This window comes from Lygodium microphyllum, chromosome 30 (assembly GCF_053477565.2).
Source record: "Lygodium microphyllum isolate KBCC chromosome 30, Lygodium_microphyllum_v1.1.10, whole genome shotgun sequence".
Classification (NCBI taxonomy): domain Eukaryota; kingdom Viridiplantae; phylum Streptophyta; class Polypodiopsida; order Schizaeales; family Lygodiaceae; genus Lygodium; species Lygodium microphyllum.
This window is the reverse complement of record NC_141164.1, coordinates 53,008,679-53,028,062: the sequence shown is the minus strand read 5'-3', so window position 1 is coordinate 53,028,062 and position 19,384 is coordinate 53,008,679. Positions and strand designations below refer to the sequence as shown.

Sequence of the window (19,384 nt, the reverse complement as noted above, 5' to 3'; positions counted from 1 at the left end):
CAATATTAAGTAAATTAAAAAGCTTCATCATTTTTTACAAAATTGTCACTCAATGGGGGTGGGGTGCATTTCCCTTTTTTTTGGGGGGAGGGGGGGGTCACTTTAGTGACCCCTTTACCCTATTTATCAACAATCCTATGAAGAACACACTCCGCTTACATAAATAACAAATAAATATTAGTGCCTGTTCTTTTACATGAAAATCAAATACTATTATTTATCATCAATCTCAAACGAAAAAATATAATGGCAAACCTATTAAGGTTGAGAAATATGTTTTGTTGAATTATACTTACATCCTTCTTATACTACATTGAGGAAGAATTGAAATTTTGGATTGGCTTTCTCTTCATGTTTGCGCAAAATGACAATTAGAATTACATGATCTATGTTTAAATGCATTTTGAGAAGGCCTTTTTTAAGTTTTGGCTTGGCTTGGGGATGAAATGAATCCATTCGTTTCCCAACATTTTGACTTGTTGAGATGACAAGAATAGTAACCTTAAGAGGGGTGTTAGAAGGGGATGTCTAACTATATTTTGGGGCATGTAATTTTGTGTTTCATTGTATGCACTTTCCTATTTAGTTTTTATGGTGCTTTAAACGGCATTGATTGAACTTGCCCATACCCATGTTCAACCTTGTTTTGCTTTTGCAAGGCATAACAAAGTATGAGCTTTCTCTTCAAGGCTTCCTTACAAATCATAATGTTAAAGATTCCAAGGCCAACTCTTGTCTAAAGCCACTCCAACGCAAGAGGCTAGTGACATGACACACAAGGTTGTATTCTTATAATGAGGTTAGAGTGAGGTGCTACCCATAGATACCATGTCATTTTCTTTACTTTATATTCATGCAACATGAGAATACCTAAACAACCCTACTAAGGTTGTTATATGATTGCATTTTTCTAGTTTGGTTTACTATAGTAGTGTTCCATGATAACATCACCTTAATTATGGTTCTTTTTGGAGACCATGGTAAATTTGGCAAGGAAACAATGAAGGCAATCAATTTGGTAAGAGCAATGAATCTTAGGTATATTTGGAATGCTAGGTACATGCTTTTGTTCAACATAATGCCTAGTTGAAAGATCATCTATAATGTTTTTAAAATATAAAGAAAACTAGCATTCCTTTATGAGCTTCATACACAATGAATGCTAGGCTATTTCGTGGCCACTTTGTGCAATACTTGTGAAGTTGCCACGAAGTGCACTACAAGGGGGGAAAAGTTGTCACTTTCCTTGTTTCTTCCTCTCTTGCAATTGGACTTTGGTGTGTTAGTATCCCCCTTCCGTCCCCCTTTTATCTCTTCTCTCTCTCTCTCCTTCTCTTCACTTTGTGCAATACTTGTGAAGGTAGATTTATTGAAAGCCCCACATCCAAAGCTAGTTGGTCCTAGCACAATAGATAAAACAACCAATTTATCAAAGTTTGTAGGCAATGATGATGCCTTTGAAGAATTTGGATGGCTACCCCCTATTGTACTATGTGTTAAACAATGACTTGGAAAAAGTTATCATTGTCACAAGGGTTGAGGAATACTACATGGGAAGAGAGGGTTGCCCCACCAACATGTGTCCCTAGGGTGACTCTGCCCAACACTAGCCAAAACCATGGCCATGTCATACACTACAAATATACCTAGGATAGCTCACGGTTGTGATCTCCATGGATGCTTAGTCTCCACCCCCTCTATTACCATCAATGCATCCCCCTTCCATCTCCCCATCTTTCCCTTTCACCAAATATGGATAGGGTGTTTTTACCTTGCCCACACTCCACACACAATTGATGAAAAGCTAGATTGCCTAATCATCAAAAGGCCAAACACTTAAGCTCTAAGATAACAATAAGTTTGTACACACACACACACACACACACACACACACGCATGCGCGCGCATGCACGCACTCACACACACGCACGCACACACGCACTCACACACACACGCACACACACACGCATGCACGCATGCACACATGCACACACCCACGCATGCGCACGCGCGCGCGCGCACGCACACACACACACACACAATAGGATTAAAAACAACATTGCATATCAGTTATCCTAATAAACAACATTGTGTTGTCACCTATTTTCACTTGAAATGGATCACAAATTGAAAGATATATAAAATGTATCGCAAAGATAGATAGAGGATACCCTACTTTCAATTGCAAAGTAAAGATACACAATAGCAAAGCATATAGAAAAGTTCCTTTCATATGTAAATAGACTTTCTCCATTCATTCTTTAGTCACGTGTATGAATGGATACCACTCAATCATTATTCATCTTGGATTAATGTAAATAGACTTATGACCATGTTGTGATATAGCTTAAAGTTCTTATAAGTTTTGCAAACCACTTTATGTATGTCATGCTACACACACTTCCACACAATGTTGGTAGAGCACACATTGCATTTACTTACAAAATAACTATAATAATAAAGTGTACAAGGAATTCTCGACCGTTTTTCCCTATCGTGTAAAGCTGCCACAATGTGTGTGTGTGTGTGTGTGTGTGTGTGTGTGTGTGTGTGTGTGTGTGTGTGTGTGTGTGTGTGTGTGTGTGTGTGTGTGTGTGTGTGTGTGTGTGTGTGTGTGTGTGTGCTCTCTCTCTCTCTCTCTCTCCATCTATTTTCTTCTTCTATCACTATTTTTTCCTCTTTTTTATCTTTATCCCCCCATTCTCTCTCTCTCTCTCTCTCTCTCTCTCTCTCTCTCTCTCTCTCTCTCAACATTAACAAAGCATTTATGAAGATAATTTGAAAATATTCTACACCTTTCCAAATCCACAAACCTATGACCTCCATTTCTTATCAACTTATGTATACAACTTGCAAAATGATCATTTTTTATTCCTTATCATGCTAATAAGATGAAAGAGATCAAGCAAATTAGAGGGGACAGATAAATACGATGAATGAAGAGTTGCGCCACTCCAAATACATTGAGGTAGAGACATATTAGAGTTTAGAGCCACTATGATACCTTTGAAGGCACTATTTGGCATAAATTATATCCCAATACCTTAATCTTTTTCTAAAGAAGCTAGATGTGGTAGTCCTCACTTATAGGATGAGCTACTTCGACTACATCCTCTTTGCTACTACTCTCACACCCATCATACCTAGTAATAGTCAAGCATGGATCCCAAAACCATCCCACAACCTTCCAATTGACATTGTACGCTCTACAATAAGGAGGGAAAAGGAGAGTTTGCCCCTACCTCTCTCTCTCTCTCTCTCTCTCTCTCTCTCTCTCTCTCTCTCTCTCTCTCTCTCTCTCTCTCTCTCTCTCTCTCTCTCTCTCTCTCTCTCTCTCTCTCTCTCTCTCTCTCTCTCTCTCTCTCTCTCTCTCTCTCTCTCTCTCTCTCTCTCTCTTATGCTAGACATTCCAGCTAGCTTACTGGCTTGCTTGATGCAACATGCTAGCTACTTGTTCCCCATGCTACATACATGTCGATCACCTCCTTCAAGGAAGCTTATCTGCCTCCTTCTTCCTCTCTTGTCTTAGTGTTCAACGCCCTTTGCCTTTCTCTACAAATTCACCTTCAACATCATCAATAACATCATCTTCCCCTTCCCCTTCTTTCCCTTTCCCTCTCAATGTGAGGCCCCCCCTCCCCTATTCCATTTTCAACAACTCCAACAAACCCCCATGGAGCTTCCCTCCTCATTGTTGCCTCCCTCTCCCACCTCACCACTGAAGCTTGCCCCCTAAACCTACTTGTCGCGTCTTAGCTCCTCTTATGGCTTCACTCGCATGTGTCTTGGCTCCTCGTATGGTGATGGCACGTCCTTCGATTTCAAGTATAGCTTTGGTCCCCCAAACAACATTAGTGCACTACAAAAGTTCCTATAAAGACAATGATGGAGAGAATGGCCAATGTATTCATGGCCAACCATGGATGGCTTCCCTTGTGATGATTTCCTCATGTAGGAGTTCAAGGTGAGGAGATGCATAAGGGGAAGGAGCCAAGATTGGACAAAGAGCCCATTTGCTCACCCTTGTGAAAAGAGGAGGATGGATCCTCACTGGTTACATTCCTCTAGTACCTTATGCCTAGTGCAAGGGCAAATAAGTATGTGAGTATGTGCATGACATGTTTGAATATTGGCTATGTCCTATTGGATCATAAACCCACTTGCCAAATACAAGTTGTGGTGTTGGTAGTGCTTCTACATGTTTCTCTTGGCATAGCTAACATACACTTGTTGACATTATTGTCCCATCATAGAGTGCTACTCATCTACACATTCCCCCACTAGGATGGGGAGAGAAAGTGAGAGAGCTTTGGTTGTGAGAGTTGCTAACCCACAGAGTGCTACTACAACTAGACATCCAACCATTGAGAGAGAGAGAGAGAGAGAGAGAGAGAGAGAGAGAGAGAGAGAGAGAGAGAGAGAGAGAGAGAGAGAGAGAGAGAGAGAGAGAGAGAGAGAGAGAGAGAGAGAGAGAGAGAGAGAGAGAGCTTTGGTTGTGACTCATGAGGTAGGTAGATAGGGATAGAAGATGTAAGTAGAGAGAGAGAGGGGGGTTAACACTTGACCCATTGTTAGAGAGAGATTAAGGAAGATTTTCAAAATTTGAATTGGTAGTTTTGGGAAAAGCTATAGACTTGGGAGGCCCTTTAAAGGTTTGGGGCCTTTCCTTAGCCATAGCTAAAATAATATATAGTATAGATGTGGTAGTTGCCTTGAAAGGGCCCAATCACCTTGCCCTTGTTTTCAACATCTTGTATAGTAAGATAAGTTTAAATTAGGATCCTAGAGATATATGGATTCAAAGTAGCTCAGATAACATGATTATTGCGTAACATGAGAGGTCAAGAGTTCAAAACATGTTCTTGGGTGTGCCTTATCCTTAGGGGTGGAAAGATTGGGTTGAACCCTAATCACAAATTGTTCAAATTTGAAGCACTAGAAGAAAACATAGTTTGTGGGTTGATGTGGTTGTAGCCGTCCGACCTCCCCTTGTTATCTGCTTCTCCTAAGGCCACTTATTTGGATGGGTGAGATTTCTTTAAAATGTATGGGGCACTTGGCTTTCACACCACTTGAGTAACATTTAACTTGTTAAAAAGAAAGGTTAGTTGCATGTCCTTATCCTTAGAAGGGTGGAAAGATTGGGTGTGCCTTATCCTTAGGGGTGGAAAGATTGGGTTGAACCCTAATCACAAATTGTTCAAATTTGAAGCATTAGAAGAAAACATAGTTTGTGGGTTGATGTGGTTGTAGTCGCCCGACCTCCCCTTGTTATCTGCTTCTCCTAAGGCCACTTATTTGGATGGGTGAGATTTCTTTAAAATGTATGGGGCACTTGGCTTTCACACCACTTGAGTAACATTTAACTTGTTAAAAAGAAAGGTTAGTTGCTTGTCCTCTAGTCATTGGTGAGTTGAAAACATAAGTGCCTTTTAATGGAGAGGTTGGAAGTTCAATTATTGGTTGGTGCTCAAATTACCCATTTTTAAATCATGGAGAAAAATATCTATTGCAGACAACATTTTCTTTTCTACTACGCATGACGAGTAAGCGCAACACCCTTGCAACGTTAGCTTGTCCAGACAAGTTTGTAACGTTAGCTCATTTGGACGAGTGTATAACTTGCCTAAAGCGTGGAAAACCAATATGGATTGAACCAATGCGATCTAAACATTACGACGATGCCCTTGAAGCATTAGTCTATCTAGATGGGTGTATTACCTACCTAAGGCATGAAAAACCAATGGGGTTTGGACCAATGTGATCTGGATGTTGCAATGTGGTCCACGGGTTTTCGAAATTGCTTTTACATTACCTTAATACAAAGTGTCACAATATTAAAATTTATGTCATATAATAATACAATATAATTGTTTATTGGGTGTGTTTGCGTGTGAGAAGGGGCGTCGATTGCCAAAGGGAAGGGACGCAAGAAGCAACGAGCCACCAAAAAAGGCAAAAGAAACAAGGGCACACTTTTTTTATGTAAAGAGGGCAGGGTAATAAAAACATTCCTATTGGGGCAGGTCCTTTAGACCTCGAAGCAGGCGACGCGGAGCAGCAGCAGCAGAAGAAGAAGAAGAAAGAAGTAGCGAGAGAGAAAGAAGACGACGCAGCAGCACGAGGTCGGTCCAGCACAGGGTCCCCTCGGACCCCCGCGGCTCGCGCCTATGTCCGCCATAGCCAGGGCCCCGGTTTGCATCCGCTTCGCTCCTTTCTTTTTCTCACTTCTTGTCAGTTTTGCTGCCTCTAGGGTTTCGCTCCCCATCATGGCCCTGTGAATTCTACCCCCCCCGCCCCTCGTCCTCCTTCCCTCCTTCTAGCCTCTGGTCTGCTTTTCCCCCTTCCCCCCCTCGCCATGGCGCAGGAGAGCCGTAACATGGACAAGGATGAAACCGGTTGCCAGCCCCCCGAGGGCCCGATCCTCTGTGCGAACAACTGTGGTTTCTTCGGCAACACTGCCACCATGAACCTCTGCTCTCAGTGCTACCGTAACCTTGTGTTAAAGCAGACGGTGGCTGCCACTGCTATGGCTGCTGTCGGAAATGCGCAGGCACTCAGCACAGCAGGGAATGCCAAGGTGGATGGAGTGTCAAAAGAGAAGAAGCGTGCTCTTGCAGTCTTCACTTCAGAAACAACTGTAAAATCCCAGGGTGATGCTGTGAATGTGGTCTCTGGCACTAGCAAGCACCTGACCTCAGAAGGTTCTCCAAGCCTGCAACTTACAGACTCTGGTGATGATGTTGCAGGCTCAGCCGAAGAGCTGCCACGGCAGCCTCCCAATCGGTGCTTCTCATGCAGGAAACGGGTAGGACTGACAGGTTTTAAGTGCAGATGTGGAAATGTCTACTGTGCTCTCCATCGCTATTCAGACAAGCATGGGTGCACCTATGATTACCAAAGCGCGGCTCGCGATGCTATTGCTAAGGCAAATCCTGTCATCAAGGCTGATAAAGTAGATAAGATATGATGCAGAGCTTGCTACTTGTGATGTCACTTTGTGATGGTAAGACTGATGATCGATCATGTAAGTTTATAGCTGTGAAAGGCTTGCCTAAGTGTGCGCTGAAATCTAGGCAGGTCAGGTGTTAGCTTAGTTTGTGCTTGTGTTTGCATGATTTTGATTCAGTCTTTCTTGTAACCTGTGTTCTGGAATCTTGGTTTGGGCTTGTGGCTGCCATATATTAGTTTGTCTGGGATCCATCTATGTTTTATCACTGTTAATATCAACGTATGAACTCAAAAGCTTAGGAGCATTATAAGTGACCAATAATTGTTGCGATGATGTCCAATTGCTGTAGGCTTGCACTTTAAAGCTGATTAAAGAGGCTGGTGATTACCTGGATATTCCTATCCTTGTACAGATGTATTGGCACCTCTTGCAGTGACTGGCAAAGCCAGAAGGATGTCAAAGGAAAAGAAAGTTTCAAGTAATGTTATTTTCTGTCATGTTAGAGTTATTTCATGTTGCAGGTAAACATTGGCTTGCCCCTGGATGAAGTCAGCATTTTGTGAGGTTAGTTTGGTGTTAGCTGTGGTTGAAGCTGCTAATAATTATGACACGCTCCTTAATAGTAGTCAAGAAGGGAAGAGGATGAGGCATGCATGAGGTTATAAGGTGTTCTCTGTAACTTTGTTTTTTGTAACTCGTGATCAAATTCTGCCTGAAGGTCAATAGTTCAAACTTGTTTACAAGGAAGCAATTTCCTGGTTTAGCAGAACACACGAGTTGTTTTATTGAACTTTTTGAGTTAGCATTGTCCACATATAGACTAGGTCTGTTAAAAGGCTGGACTGTGTAAACAGACTGCATCAGTGATAGGGAGACCTGTACGTATGATGAAGAGACCCTGTCTGTCAAGGACTTTCTGTGTGAGTCTAGTAAGACAATAGTTGGCTTGGATTACTTGGTTTCAAGAGCTTTAAAAACTAAGGCCATGGTCCATGTGTCTATATTTGGCTTCACCCGTCAACGGCTGCACTTAGTGAACTTGCTTGAACTTAATATTCCATTTCAAGTATAATTGTGTTAGATAACTCAAAATGAAACACCAATATGTTTCATGTATGTTATTGGTCAACTTGAATTAAGTGTCTCGAGTGCTAATTTAATTTATTAGTCGACAGTTTTGCAGTTTTGCTGGTGCTCTAGCAATTTCAGAGCAATCATTGTTTATTTTATGTCATGACTGTATAACGAGTATTCCAAATTTCAGCAAATGCTCAACTAAACAGTTGGAGTGTTTAGATTTGCAAACTCCCTGCGTGAATGGTTGCAATAGAAGTTGAATTGATCAGTTTTGTGAATGTATACGGATGAAAGAGGTCACTGCAATGGCGATTAATTCATATATTTGCTTGGCCTGCATAGCAAAGCCTAGGATATCATAGAGCTTCTCAGGAGGTGATCTTCAAACATTTTGACTGGTGAAGCATCCACTGCTACCAGTGAAGCTGGGATAAATTACGTTTCTGTATGTACTTAGAGAGAAAACGGTGCAAAAGACTTGCTGCAAAGGGGTATCTGCAACCATCCTGCATGGTAGTACTTCAATAGTGGTGTTTTGATTAGCAAAAGATATTTTCACAGCAGGAAGAATGTGAACCCCTTTCATGAGGAAGTTCTTTCAGGTTTAGAATTATTACCATTTAAAGCATGTTTGATTGTTGGGTTTCAAAGTTCAGAAGTTATGCGCTCAAGGGACAGTCCTGCCTGTATATTTTGAGGTGATGTTCTGGCAGGGTTGTATTTGGTTGCATCTGTGTTTGGGGAATGGACAAGCAAGGATACTAGTGGTCAATATCCTTCCCTTTTGATGGACACTGTGTATATAGTGTGTTCCTGGTTGGTAAATTTGCGGACACTACTAAGGATTATAATAAACAGTGCAATGAGTTGTCTTCAAGCAAAACTTAAGAGCTCGATGGTTTAGACTCATTACTTTCCAAATGTTTCCTATGCTCTTCTTGAGAAGGTGGTAGGAAAACTGCAGTCATGATTTCAAGATGGAAAATTTGCTTTTGGTATATGGAGGTTGTTGCTTCTCTGAAATTGCACCTTTTTGAGCCAAATGAATAAAACAGTATGCAATGTTGGGATGAAGCTGGGTTTAAGTGGTACAATTGCTCCAGCCAGTGAAACGGGCTACTTCAGTGTAGTTGAAGAGTGGAAACAATTGTTGTTTGTGTTTTCTTTGACCTCACGCCAATGGGTTTAAGCACCATGGCTACCCAGAGGATTTGAATCCCTGGCACAAAAACGTCGGAATCCTGCTGTTGATTCATTTGCTCTTCCAAAGGTATGTGCAATAGTAAATTGATGAGTGATTGCTTATTTCAGTAGATTGGTGGACAACTTACAATGGAAAATAGGGAAGCTTCCCACATAGTATTGGGGCATCTGTATTGGAAAAATGGAAACATCCATCTGCACCACCTAGGCTGTGTATAAGGTAACATTTATATACTGTTGATCGACATACTTGTAAATGCTCTTTTAAGGTATGCATAAACAGTGCATTGATGGAGGTTGCTGGTGATCTGTCGGGATGGAGAAATTGGGGAGGTTTTTTGTTTAGAATTGGGGTGTTTCTTTTTTGGCTTCACATCAGATATTTTCAGAAGCTTCTCAAATGTTACTAGGACACACTTGAATTTAAATATTCATCTGGATTTTGAGATGGCTATATACTGTTAAATTAGCTAGAAGAGAATCCGAAATGCAATACAATTGGTTGGGTGGTTTGCTTGTTGATTTTGTATTCTTCAATAATGGTTGAATGCTTAGGCATGTTGGTTGGATATCTCTTGCCCGAAATATGGTCTAGACTCTCTTGGCTTCAAAAGAATTGGTAAATAAATGGGCAAAATATGTTAGTTGTCAAGTCCAAGGTGATCATTAATTTGGCAAGAAGGATGCTGGTTTAGAAGCCGTAGTTAAGCTCAATGTGGTTGTTTCTTGGCATATGTGTAGTGGGGGAGCACTTCAAATTGGAGTTCCTCTTCAATGCAAGGTGCACACTCAACTTGGAAAAAGCTTGAGTGGTGTTCTTTGTTACAATTCGTATTTACCACCACCACAACACCTGGCATAGAGATGTTAACCTACACACCCCTTTGACTTTTTGAGAGAAGGATTGATACAATTTTAGGCTCGCATGAACAATAAGTATGGATTGTGAAGTCAAGCTATATGGGAATCGGACATGCAATACAAATGGTGGGGGTGTTAATTTTGTATTCTTCAATATTGGTCAATGCTTAAGCATGTCTATTGAGTCCCTAACTAGACACATGGTCTCAACTCTTTTGGCTTCAAAGCAAGTGGTAAATAAATGGTTAAAAGATGTTAGTTGTTAAGGTGATCACTAATGTGGCAAGAAAAGATACTAGTTTAGAGGCTTGAGTTAAACCTGAAGGTGTTAGTTTCTAGGCATATGCGTGGGTGGGAGCACTTCAAATTGGAGATCCCTTTCAAAGCAAGGTGCATATTGGACTTAGAAAAAAGCCAGGGTAGAGTTTTTTGTTACCCCCCTTGGACAAGGTTTTTAGAAGGGAAAAAAAGCACAATATGAATGGTTGGGGTATTAGTTTGTTGATTTTGTATTCTTCAATATTGGTTCAATGCATATCGATTGAGCATGTCTTGCAAGAAACATGGTCTTAACTCTTTTGGCTTTAAGCAATTGGTAAATAAATGGTCTAGGATGTTAGTTAAGTCCAAGGTGATCTTTAATATGGCAATAAAAGATGCTAGTCTAGAAGCCCAAGTTAAACCTCAAGGTGATTGTTTTTGGGTACATATGTACTTGGGAGCACTTCAAATTGGAGTTTTCAATGCAAGGTACGTACTTGACTTTGGAAAAGCTTTAGTGCTCTTTGTTATGATTCATATTTACCACCGCCACTGCACCTAGCTCATATAAGCGTGTGTGGCCCCCTCTCCCCCCTCCCCCCCTCCCCCAAAGGTGAGAAGGATCGAAGCTTGCACATGAGCTATGGCGGGAGAGCAAGAGCAAGAAAGAGAGAGACAAGAAATGGGAACTCCAACAGTCACAATGTGTGACCGGGCCTTCCTTTATTCAAACTGTCACTAAAAAGAATAAAGAATAAAGTGACGTGACGGGCGCCCGCCACTTGCAGTGTGCAGTGGCGGGTACTGTCAGTGTAGTAATACACGGGGCGGCACGGCGGAGGCGCCTTTACCCCCAACAACCTCCCACTTAAAGGCGAATCTGCCCTAGTGAGAGAGAGAAGAAAAAAGAAAAGACAGTACAAATGTACATAGGTACAAGGGATGAGGAAAGGCGACATCTCATCCAACGCCCATCAACCTCCTGAGGAAGGCAAAGTGCTCAGTAGTGAGGCTCTTCGTGAGCAGATCTGCAGGTTTCTCGTCAGTGGAGATCTTGCCAAGGTCAACAAACCTGTCCTCCATGACACCACATATGAAGTGATACCTCACCTCAATGTGTTTCGTCTTCGCATGGAAGACCAGATTCTTAGCCAACTGAATGGCACTCGTAGAATCCGAATGCAGTGTAGGTGTAGCATCAATCCCTAGGTCAGCAACTAGAGGGCCTAACCATATGGCCTCCTTGCAAGCCTCAGTGGCTGTAACATACTCGGCCTCAGTGGTAGACAAAGTCGTACACTTTTGAACCCTGGACATCCAAGAGACAGCCCCTCCAGCATAGGTGAATACATAGTCAGAAGTGGACTTCCTACTATCTGCATGTCCTGCATAATCGGAGTCAGTGTATCCCACGACCCCTGTATCTTGGTTGCCATAGCAAATACACATATCTGTTGTGCCCTTCAAGTACCTCATGATACCCTTCACGGCATCCCAATGTCTGCTGCCAGGTGTAGCCATATAGCGTGCCACAACACCAACTGCATGCGCAATATCTGGACGAGTGGCTATCATGGCATACATCAAACTGCCCATGATTGAAGCATAAGGGATCTTGGCCATCTCGGCCCTCTGCTCATCTGTCTGCGGACAATCGGCCTGTGATATCTTCACATAAGAAGGTAATGGACAACCAATAGGCTTTACGTCCTGCATGCGGAAGCGCTCAAGGACTTTATGAATGTACTCCCGCTGTGATAGATACAAAAGCCCTTGATGCCTATCGCGCTTAATGCGCATCCCAAGTATATGTGAGGCCTGTCCCAAATCCTTCATCTCAAAGCTTTAAGAGCATCTAGCTCATCATGAGCTTTCCCTGCTATCAGTATATCATCAACATAGAGTACCAAGATAAGCAAACTACCATCACGGGCTTTCTTCGTGTAAAGACATGGATCCATAGCACTCCTGCTGTAGCCCTGTGACTGCATAAAGGCATCAAACTTATGATACCATTCCCTAGGTGCCTGCTTCAAGTCATACAAGCTCTTCTTCAACTTGCACATGAGGTGCTCCCTGCCAGGTTCTGCAAAGCCCTTAGGCTGATCCATATAGATCTCATCATGCAAGTCCCCATGTAGAAAAGCCGTCTTGACATCCATCTGATATAGATCTAAGTCAAGTTGTGCAACCAAAGCCAAGACTAAGCGCAGGGTGGTCATCTTAACCACAGGAGAGAAGACCTCATCAAAGTCCACACCATGTTCCTGCTTAAAACCCTTTGCTACCAATCTAGCCTTGTATGCCGGCTTGGGGTGTCCAGGGGTACTTTTCGGCTTGTACACCCACTTGCATGGCAAAGCCTTCTTGCCCTTAGGCAAAGCAACCAAATCCCAAGTCTCATTCTTATGCAGGGAGTCTATCTCAGACTGCATAGCCCTCTCCCAGGAGTGATTGTCACCCCTGGGCATAGCCTCATCATAAGTGAAAGGCTCTCCTGCATCTGTAACCAAAACATAATGCATAGAGGGTTGAAATCTGTCTCTAGCAGACCGTCTCACCGTAGGTTCTGCTGCCTGTCTAACTGCCTGTCCAACACCCTGGCCCTGTGGAGGAATTGTTGCAGGCTGTACTATTGGCTGTGCTGGAGCTCTAGGCTCCTCCTGAAAGATCACTCTGCGGATCTCAACCACCTTCTCAGGCTGCCTGTGCATCTTGTCTTCATGGAAGAAGACATCATGGTTGCGTACTATTTTCCGCGCCTGCGGATCCCATAGGCGATAGTCCATCTCTCCTGACTCACCATAGCCAAGGAATATGCATTTAATGCTCTTTGGATCCAATTTACTCCTCTTGTCCTTGGGCACATGACAGAATGCCTCACATCCAAAGACACGGAGATGCGCATGAGGGTGGCTTACCAGCCCAAACTTCCTCTGCAACCTGGAAATCCAATCCACTGGAAGGCGATCGGTTTATGACATGCACTGCCGTACTAACTGCCTCAGCCCAAAAATTCTGGGGTAGGCCTGCATGGCTAAGCATAGAGCGCACACGCTCCTGAATAGTCCTGTTCATGCGCTGAGCCAAACCATTTTGGGGTGGGGTGTAAGGGGCGGTCAACTGACGCTTAATACCCCTGTCATCACAAAATTGCTCAAAAGCATGCGAGACATATTCTCTCCCATTATCTGTTCTAAGGCATTTCAGCCTATACCCAGTTTGGTTCTCAACAAGAGCAGGCCATCTCTGAAAAACTGCCAAGACATTGGACTTCTGCTTTATGGATAAGCCCACACTTTCCTAGAAAAATCATCAATGAAGGTAATGAAGTACTTCACGCCACCCATAGACATGCAAGGCATAGGCCCACAAACATCGGAATGCACCAATGCCAAGGGCTCACTCATGCGTGGCCTACCCGATTTCTTATGCGTAGACCTATTCTGCTTACCATAAAGACAATGATCACACGAGTCAAAACATGCATAATCCAAAGGCGGAAGATACTGCAAACCAGATAACATTTTCATTCCCTTCAAAGACGTGCCCTAAACGAGCATGCCAAAGTGATACATGTGGGATAGAACCCACTGCCAAAACATGGTCAACTGAGGACCTAGATACAACAAGAGGATAGAGGCTGCCAGCCTTGGCGCCTTTAGCAAGCACAAGTCTGCCTTTGGTAATCTTCCAGGCAGAATCCCCAAAACAGACATGAAACCCTGCATCATCCAACTGTCCTGCAGACATAAGATTGCGCGTAAGCGTAGGTACATGACGTACATCCCTAAGCAAAAATGAACTGCGAGTGGAAAACTGCAATTGAATATCACCCATGCCCACAATGTCAAGAGACCTGTCGTCTCCAAGTCTGACTGAACCAGATATAGTGCGGTAAGAGTGGAACCACTCACAATAAGGCGTTACATGGAAGGATGCTGAATCCAATAACCAGCACTGTGCATACATACTAGATGTCTCAGTCAAGTGTGAAGCATCAGAAGAACTAGCTGCAAGTATAAACTCATCACCACCATCGGACTCCTCAGTCTGCGTGACATTAATTTTCTCAATCTTGATGCTGGACTTCGCAGGTACTATGCTGCGATCAGAGGACTTCTCTTGCACTTTATCTTTCCCCTTATCCTTGCGCTTCTCATTGCGCAACTCATGACACTGTGGTCTAATATGGCCCTTTTTCCCACAATGATGACAAGTGACATTTGCATTGCACCCACGCGACTTACTACGCGACTTGCCACGAGATTTAGACCGACCCTTCTGCGAGTCACGGCCTCGGCCATTACCACGATCATACCTATCATTCTTGTCTCTAACTGTCAAAGCATGACTACCACGAGAGGCATCCAAGTTTTTGCGATTCACCTCTTCTTGAAGAAGAGCACTCTCAACATCTACCAATTTTAGAGTAGCACTAGAGGCACAAAGAGCAGTACGGAAAACATCCCATGACTCATTCAGAGTCCCAAGCAAGAGAAGAGGAGTTACTTCCTCTCCAAAGGTGATATCCTGCGAAGTCAGGTTCTTCAGTATAGCATGGAACTTGCTCAAGTGAGCAGACATAGTCGCATTATCCTTCATGCGCAGATCCATAAGCTGCTTCAACTAGTACATCTGACTCGCCGGACTTTTGTTATCATAAAGATTCTTGATCTTATTCCATAGATCCCATGCACTCTGTGCTTCCTCAAATACATTATAATGTACCTGTTCAGTGAGAGAATACAATCGTGGACTTGCATAGCTCATCAAGTTCAAACCAGTCGTCATTGTCCATAGGTTCAGGCTGCTCCCCACTCAACCGAAGTGGCTTAATCTGAGATTTCTGCACCAAGACCTGCCAAATTTGACTCTTCCAATAAGAGTAGTTGGTACCATCCAACTTTGTGATGTTAAAGATGGCACTATCATGCGAAGATGACGCCATTATGCAGGCTGGAAATGCCCAAACAATTCAAAACTGCTTGCTGTTTTACTGCAGAAACTGCCCAAAAATGACCAAAACGGGGTCAAAAGGGCGAGGAAAGTGTGCCAAAAGTTGCTGCCCACTTAGTACTAGGTGCGGTACACCAAATCAGGATATTTCAGCATGAAAAGTACACCTCAGTCCACCAATAACTGCTTGCTGTAATAAATTGCAGGTATGCAGTCTAGAGAGCAAACTGCCCCAAAATAGGATCCAATGTCAAGCAAACAATGCTAGGTCCAAAGCCGGCATGAAACGGACATAAGCAAGGCCAATGACAGTGAAAAGAACATGAGCTCAACACCGAAGCATGTCAAAATAACATCTGCCAGTGAAAGGCACACCCCCAGACACTCTAGGCAAAGTGTTCCTGTAACTGCCAAAACCTGACACAAATAGGTGTCTGCTCAAAGAGAAAGATCCAAATACGAGACTCAGCTCATAAGCATCCTGTGAACCAAGAGTACATCAATGCATATCCATAAAGATCGGAGTATGATCCCAAAGTCTCAATGCGTATGTAGCTGCTCAAGACATAAACTGCTCCAAATACATGTAAGTGCTCCAATAGTATGCAACTGTCAAAGGTCAAGCAAGCATGTAAAATGCTCCCACTGGCACAAAAGGCGTACAAAGCGAGCTCAGAAGCTCAAACAACCCAAGAGAAAGCACCAGTGATAAGTGACCCTGTCAATGTATCAAGCGCATCTAAGAGAGCATGATATACATGAAGCACCGGTCGTATTAACCATGAAGCAATACATAAGCCTAAATAAGCTCTCGGTCAACTCAATGACATCCAAATAGCAACCAAGATCAGTGATCAAGTAAGCCGGGAATGCTCAAATACATCCAAATCCAAGCTCCAAATGTCGGTATGGCATACACGAACCAAAGCATGTAATGCAAAAGCCTAACTGTCAAGCAGAGACATGAGGCATAGGCGATCCACGAGCATGCCAAGTCGGTCCAAATGCCAGTGAAGATGGAGCTAATGCGAAGCTCAAAAGCATCCCATAATCTCATACATATGCTCCAAGTCATCCCCAAATGTCAGCGACATCATGCCAAAGCTCAAAGCATACATCCGGTATCGGTAGGTAAGTGCCAAAGCATGTAAAGTACCTTCAGCCCACTGTTATTCCAGCATGTATTTACTGTTCTAAACAGTAGATTTCAGCCCCGAATTCAAACCAAAATCATGGTCAAACCAAATGCATACATCCTCAATACATCCGGGTAGGAAGTAGACCGCATACGGGCATCAAATAGCTCCAATGGAATGAGGCATAAGCAACAAATGTCAGTGTCAGGGGTGCTGCCCTGTTTCCAGCACTGTTATGCAGTAAATGACAGTTTCAAAACTGAGAATGATCAGCTCCCAACCTCAATGTCAAGCCAAAACATCAAAATGACATCCAAAAATGGCTCAAATGCCCTCCAAATAGGCTAATGATGAGTGCTCCATGAGCAACAAAGCATTCAGTTGTAAAACGTGGAGGTCAAAGTCTGAAAATGGGCGCCATATTCAGCGTGTTGAGGCATGGAGTGCTGCTTTAATCACGTGGCTGAATGTTGAGTGTGGGGGGGCTCAATGATGGCCCAAGGTAGGCACATACCAAGCCATGAAGGCCCAATGCAAAGGGGAGGGAAGATATGAGCTATGGAGCTCAAGAAGAGTGGTTGCCCTTTGTTCCTGCCCTGTTTCAAACTGAGAATACACTCAAATGCTTGCAAATGTTGAAGCAATACCTCAAGGGCAAGGCCCTGATGAAGCTCAAGAAGGCCGGGATGGAGCTCGGGAAGCCGGGGAGAGTCGGGAGCTCAAGAGGTCGGCTATGGCTGCCGGGATGGAGACCCAATGCATGAAGCGAGTCGATGCGAAGGTCGGGAAGCACCGAGTCGAGCTCGAGCAAGAGAATGCCAAGCTCTGATACCAGTTGAAAGGTGAGAAGGATCGAAGCTTGCACGTGAGCTATGGCGGGAGAGCAAGAGCAAGAAAGAGAGAGACAAGAAATGGGAACTCCAACAGTCACAATGTGTGACCGGGCCTTCCTTTATTCAAACTATCACTAAAAAGAATAAAGAATAAAGTGACGTGACGGGCGCTCGCCACCTGCAGTGTGCAATGGCGGGTACTGTCAGTGTAGTAATACACGGGGCGGCACGGCGGAGGCGCCTTTACCCCCCCCCCCCCCCAAAAAAAAAAAACAAATAAACCCAAAAAAAACAACAACAATATTTAGATCCACGATTCTTTGTGCACATGCACCCATGCATGTTGGTTTTCTTTGTTGATTTAGTTTAATAGTGAGACCTCAAGGTGATTGTTTTTAGGGTTGTGCAGAGGAGAGCACTTAGAATTGGAGTTCCTCTTCAATGCAAGGTGCATACTTGATTTAGGAAAAAGCTTGAGTAGTGTTCTTTGTTATAGTTTATATATTACAGCCACCTCCATATTCTATCCACCATCACACACGAACATGACCTTTTTCCTTATTTTGAGAAAATTTCCACTATTATTTTTAAAGACTACAATGGTGGAGATGGTGGGGTGCATATTTGCCATCACCTTAACACATCCTTTGGATTAGCAAAGTTGATGTTTGCATTTCACCAGTGCTAGTGGCAATATCTTCTGACCAATATCTCATCAACTTATTTCAAGAGCAACTACACAAGACAGTTCTCAACAACATTCAACACCCACACTTCCTCTTAGGTTCGCATGAAAGCTACTCAACCAATAATATTACTTAAAAGGGCCACGATAGAAAAAGATAATACAATGAGTAGGACTGCATCTCCACATGCTCATCCCTCTTGACCACAAGATGAAGATGCAACAATGAATCTTGAATTTGGGTAGGAAGCTCAACAAATTTGCTATTGAATAGGTGTTTCATGTAGTGCCTTCATTAATGATGCAAATTAGCCATACAGATTAGACCTTGGCAAACTTGTTAGCACACAATTAGAACCAACAAGGTTAGAGCACAAACCCAAAGGTGCGGCTAAAGCAATTTAGTGTTTCCAATGGAAGATGTTTTAACATGGATCAATTTGAAAATGTCTCTAGCTATTATGTATGGAGTGAAGAGAGACTTTAGAAATGTACATATTGGCCGAAGGAATCATCGCAACTTGGTTCATGCAACTGGCCCAAACAAAAGTAAGCTAGACAATGAACGGTTATTGTTAAGAGTAGTCCCCACAATGCTAGAGATGAAAATGTTATTTCTTTGGCCATGTCTTATACATGATATCTAATAAGGGGTTAAGGATCAAGGCCCATCGATATTCCACCCAGTAATCTAGATAGCATAGAGGATAGAAGCTAACACCAAATATATAGCAAATGTTCAAAATGTAGAGATGATAGAGAAAAAAAGCCACACATTCCCAATAGCCAAATGCAAGGCACTAGTAAGACATTACTAATACTTATGGAAATAGATACCCAAAATGTAGAGATGACATAGAGAAGTTAGCCACACATTCCCAATAGCCAAATTCAAGGCACCAATAGGACATTATTGCTTGCAAATGACAACCAAGGGAGACTTAAATGTTTCCATTATAAGAGCTATGGACACATTAGGAAGTACTATTGCAAGCTTCAAGGGGCACAAACACAAAATTTGTAACAAGTTATCATTGCTGAGCCAATAGAATTTGGAGTTCTCTAGGAAAATATTCAAGTCAATGGATGATGAAGGCCACACATTTGCTATGTAACATAGAGCAACAACCTTCACAATATAAGTCTCACTCCAAGTGCAACAAGTAAAGCACTCATAGACACATGGAGTACACTCTCTTCAATAAGCCAAATACTAGTAGACAAACTAAAGATATGGGTCACACAAACACAACCCATCACAGTCCTATTCGGAAATGACAACTTATTTCACGCAAGAAACATAACAAAATGGAACATGGAAATGGGAAACATAAAGAACACACAAATTTTATGTACTTTCAATACATATATTTAACACTATAATAGGAACAGATTGACTATTAAAACCACAAGCCCT

General features: G+C 42.8%; 1 protein-coding gene across 1 annotated transcript; it reads left to right on the top strand.

Moving 5' to 3' along the window:
• The first annotated feature begins 5,999 nt into the window (after nucleotides 1-5,999).
• Nucleotides 6,000-7,460, top strand: LOC148009849 (zinc finger A20 and AN1 domain-containing stress-associated protein 4-like). Its single transcript, XM_087672416.1, has 2 exons — nucleotides 6,000-7,006; nucleotides 7,302-7,460. Exon 1 carries the CDS (start codon nucleotides 6,359-6,361, stop codon nucleotides 6,968-6,970), a length of 612 nt encoding a protein of 203 aa, XP_087528542.1. The 5' UTR covers nucleotides 6,000-6,358; the 3' UTR covers nucleotides 6,971-7,006; nucleotides 7,302-7,460.
• Nucleotides 7,461-19,384: the final 11,924 nt, after the last annotated feature.

Coding starts and splice junctions, on each gene's coding strand:
- LOC148009849 (XM_087672416.1), top strand. CDS start 6,359: ATGGCGCAGGAGAGCCGTAACATGGACAAGGATGAAACCGGTTGCCAG.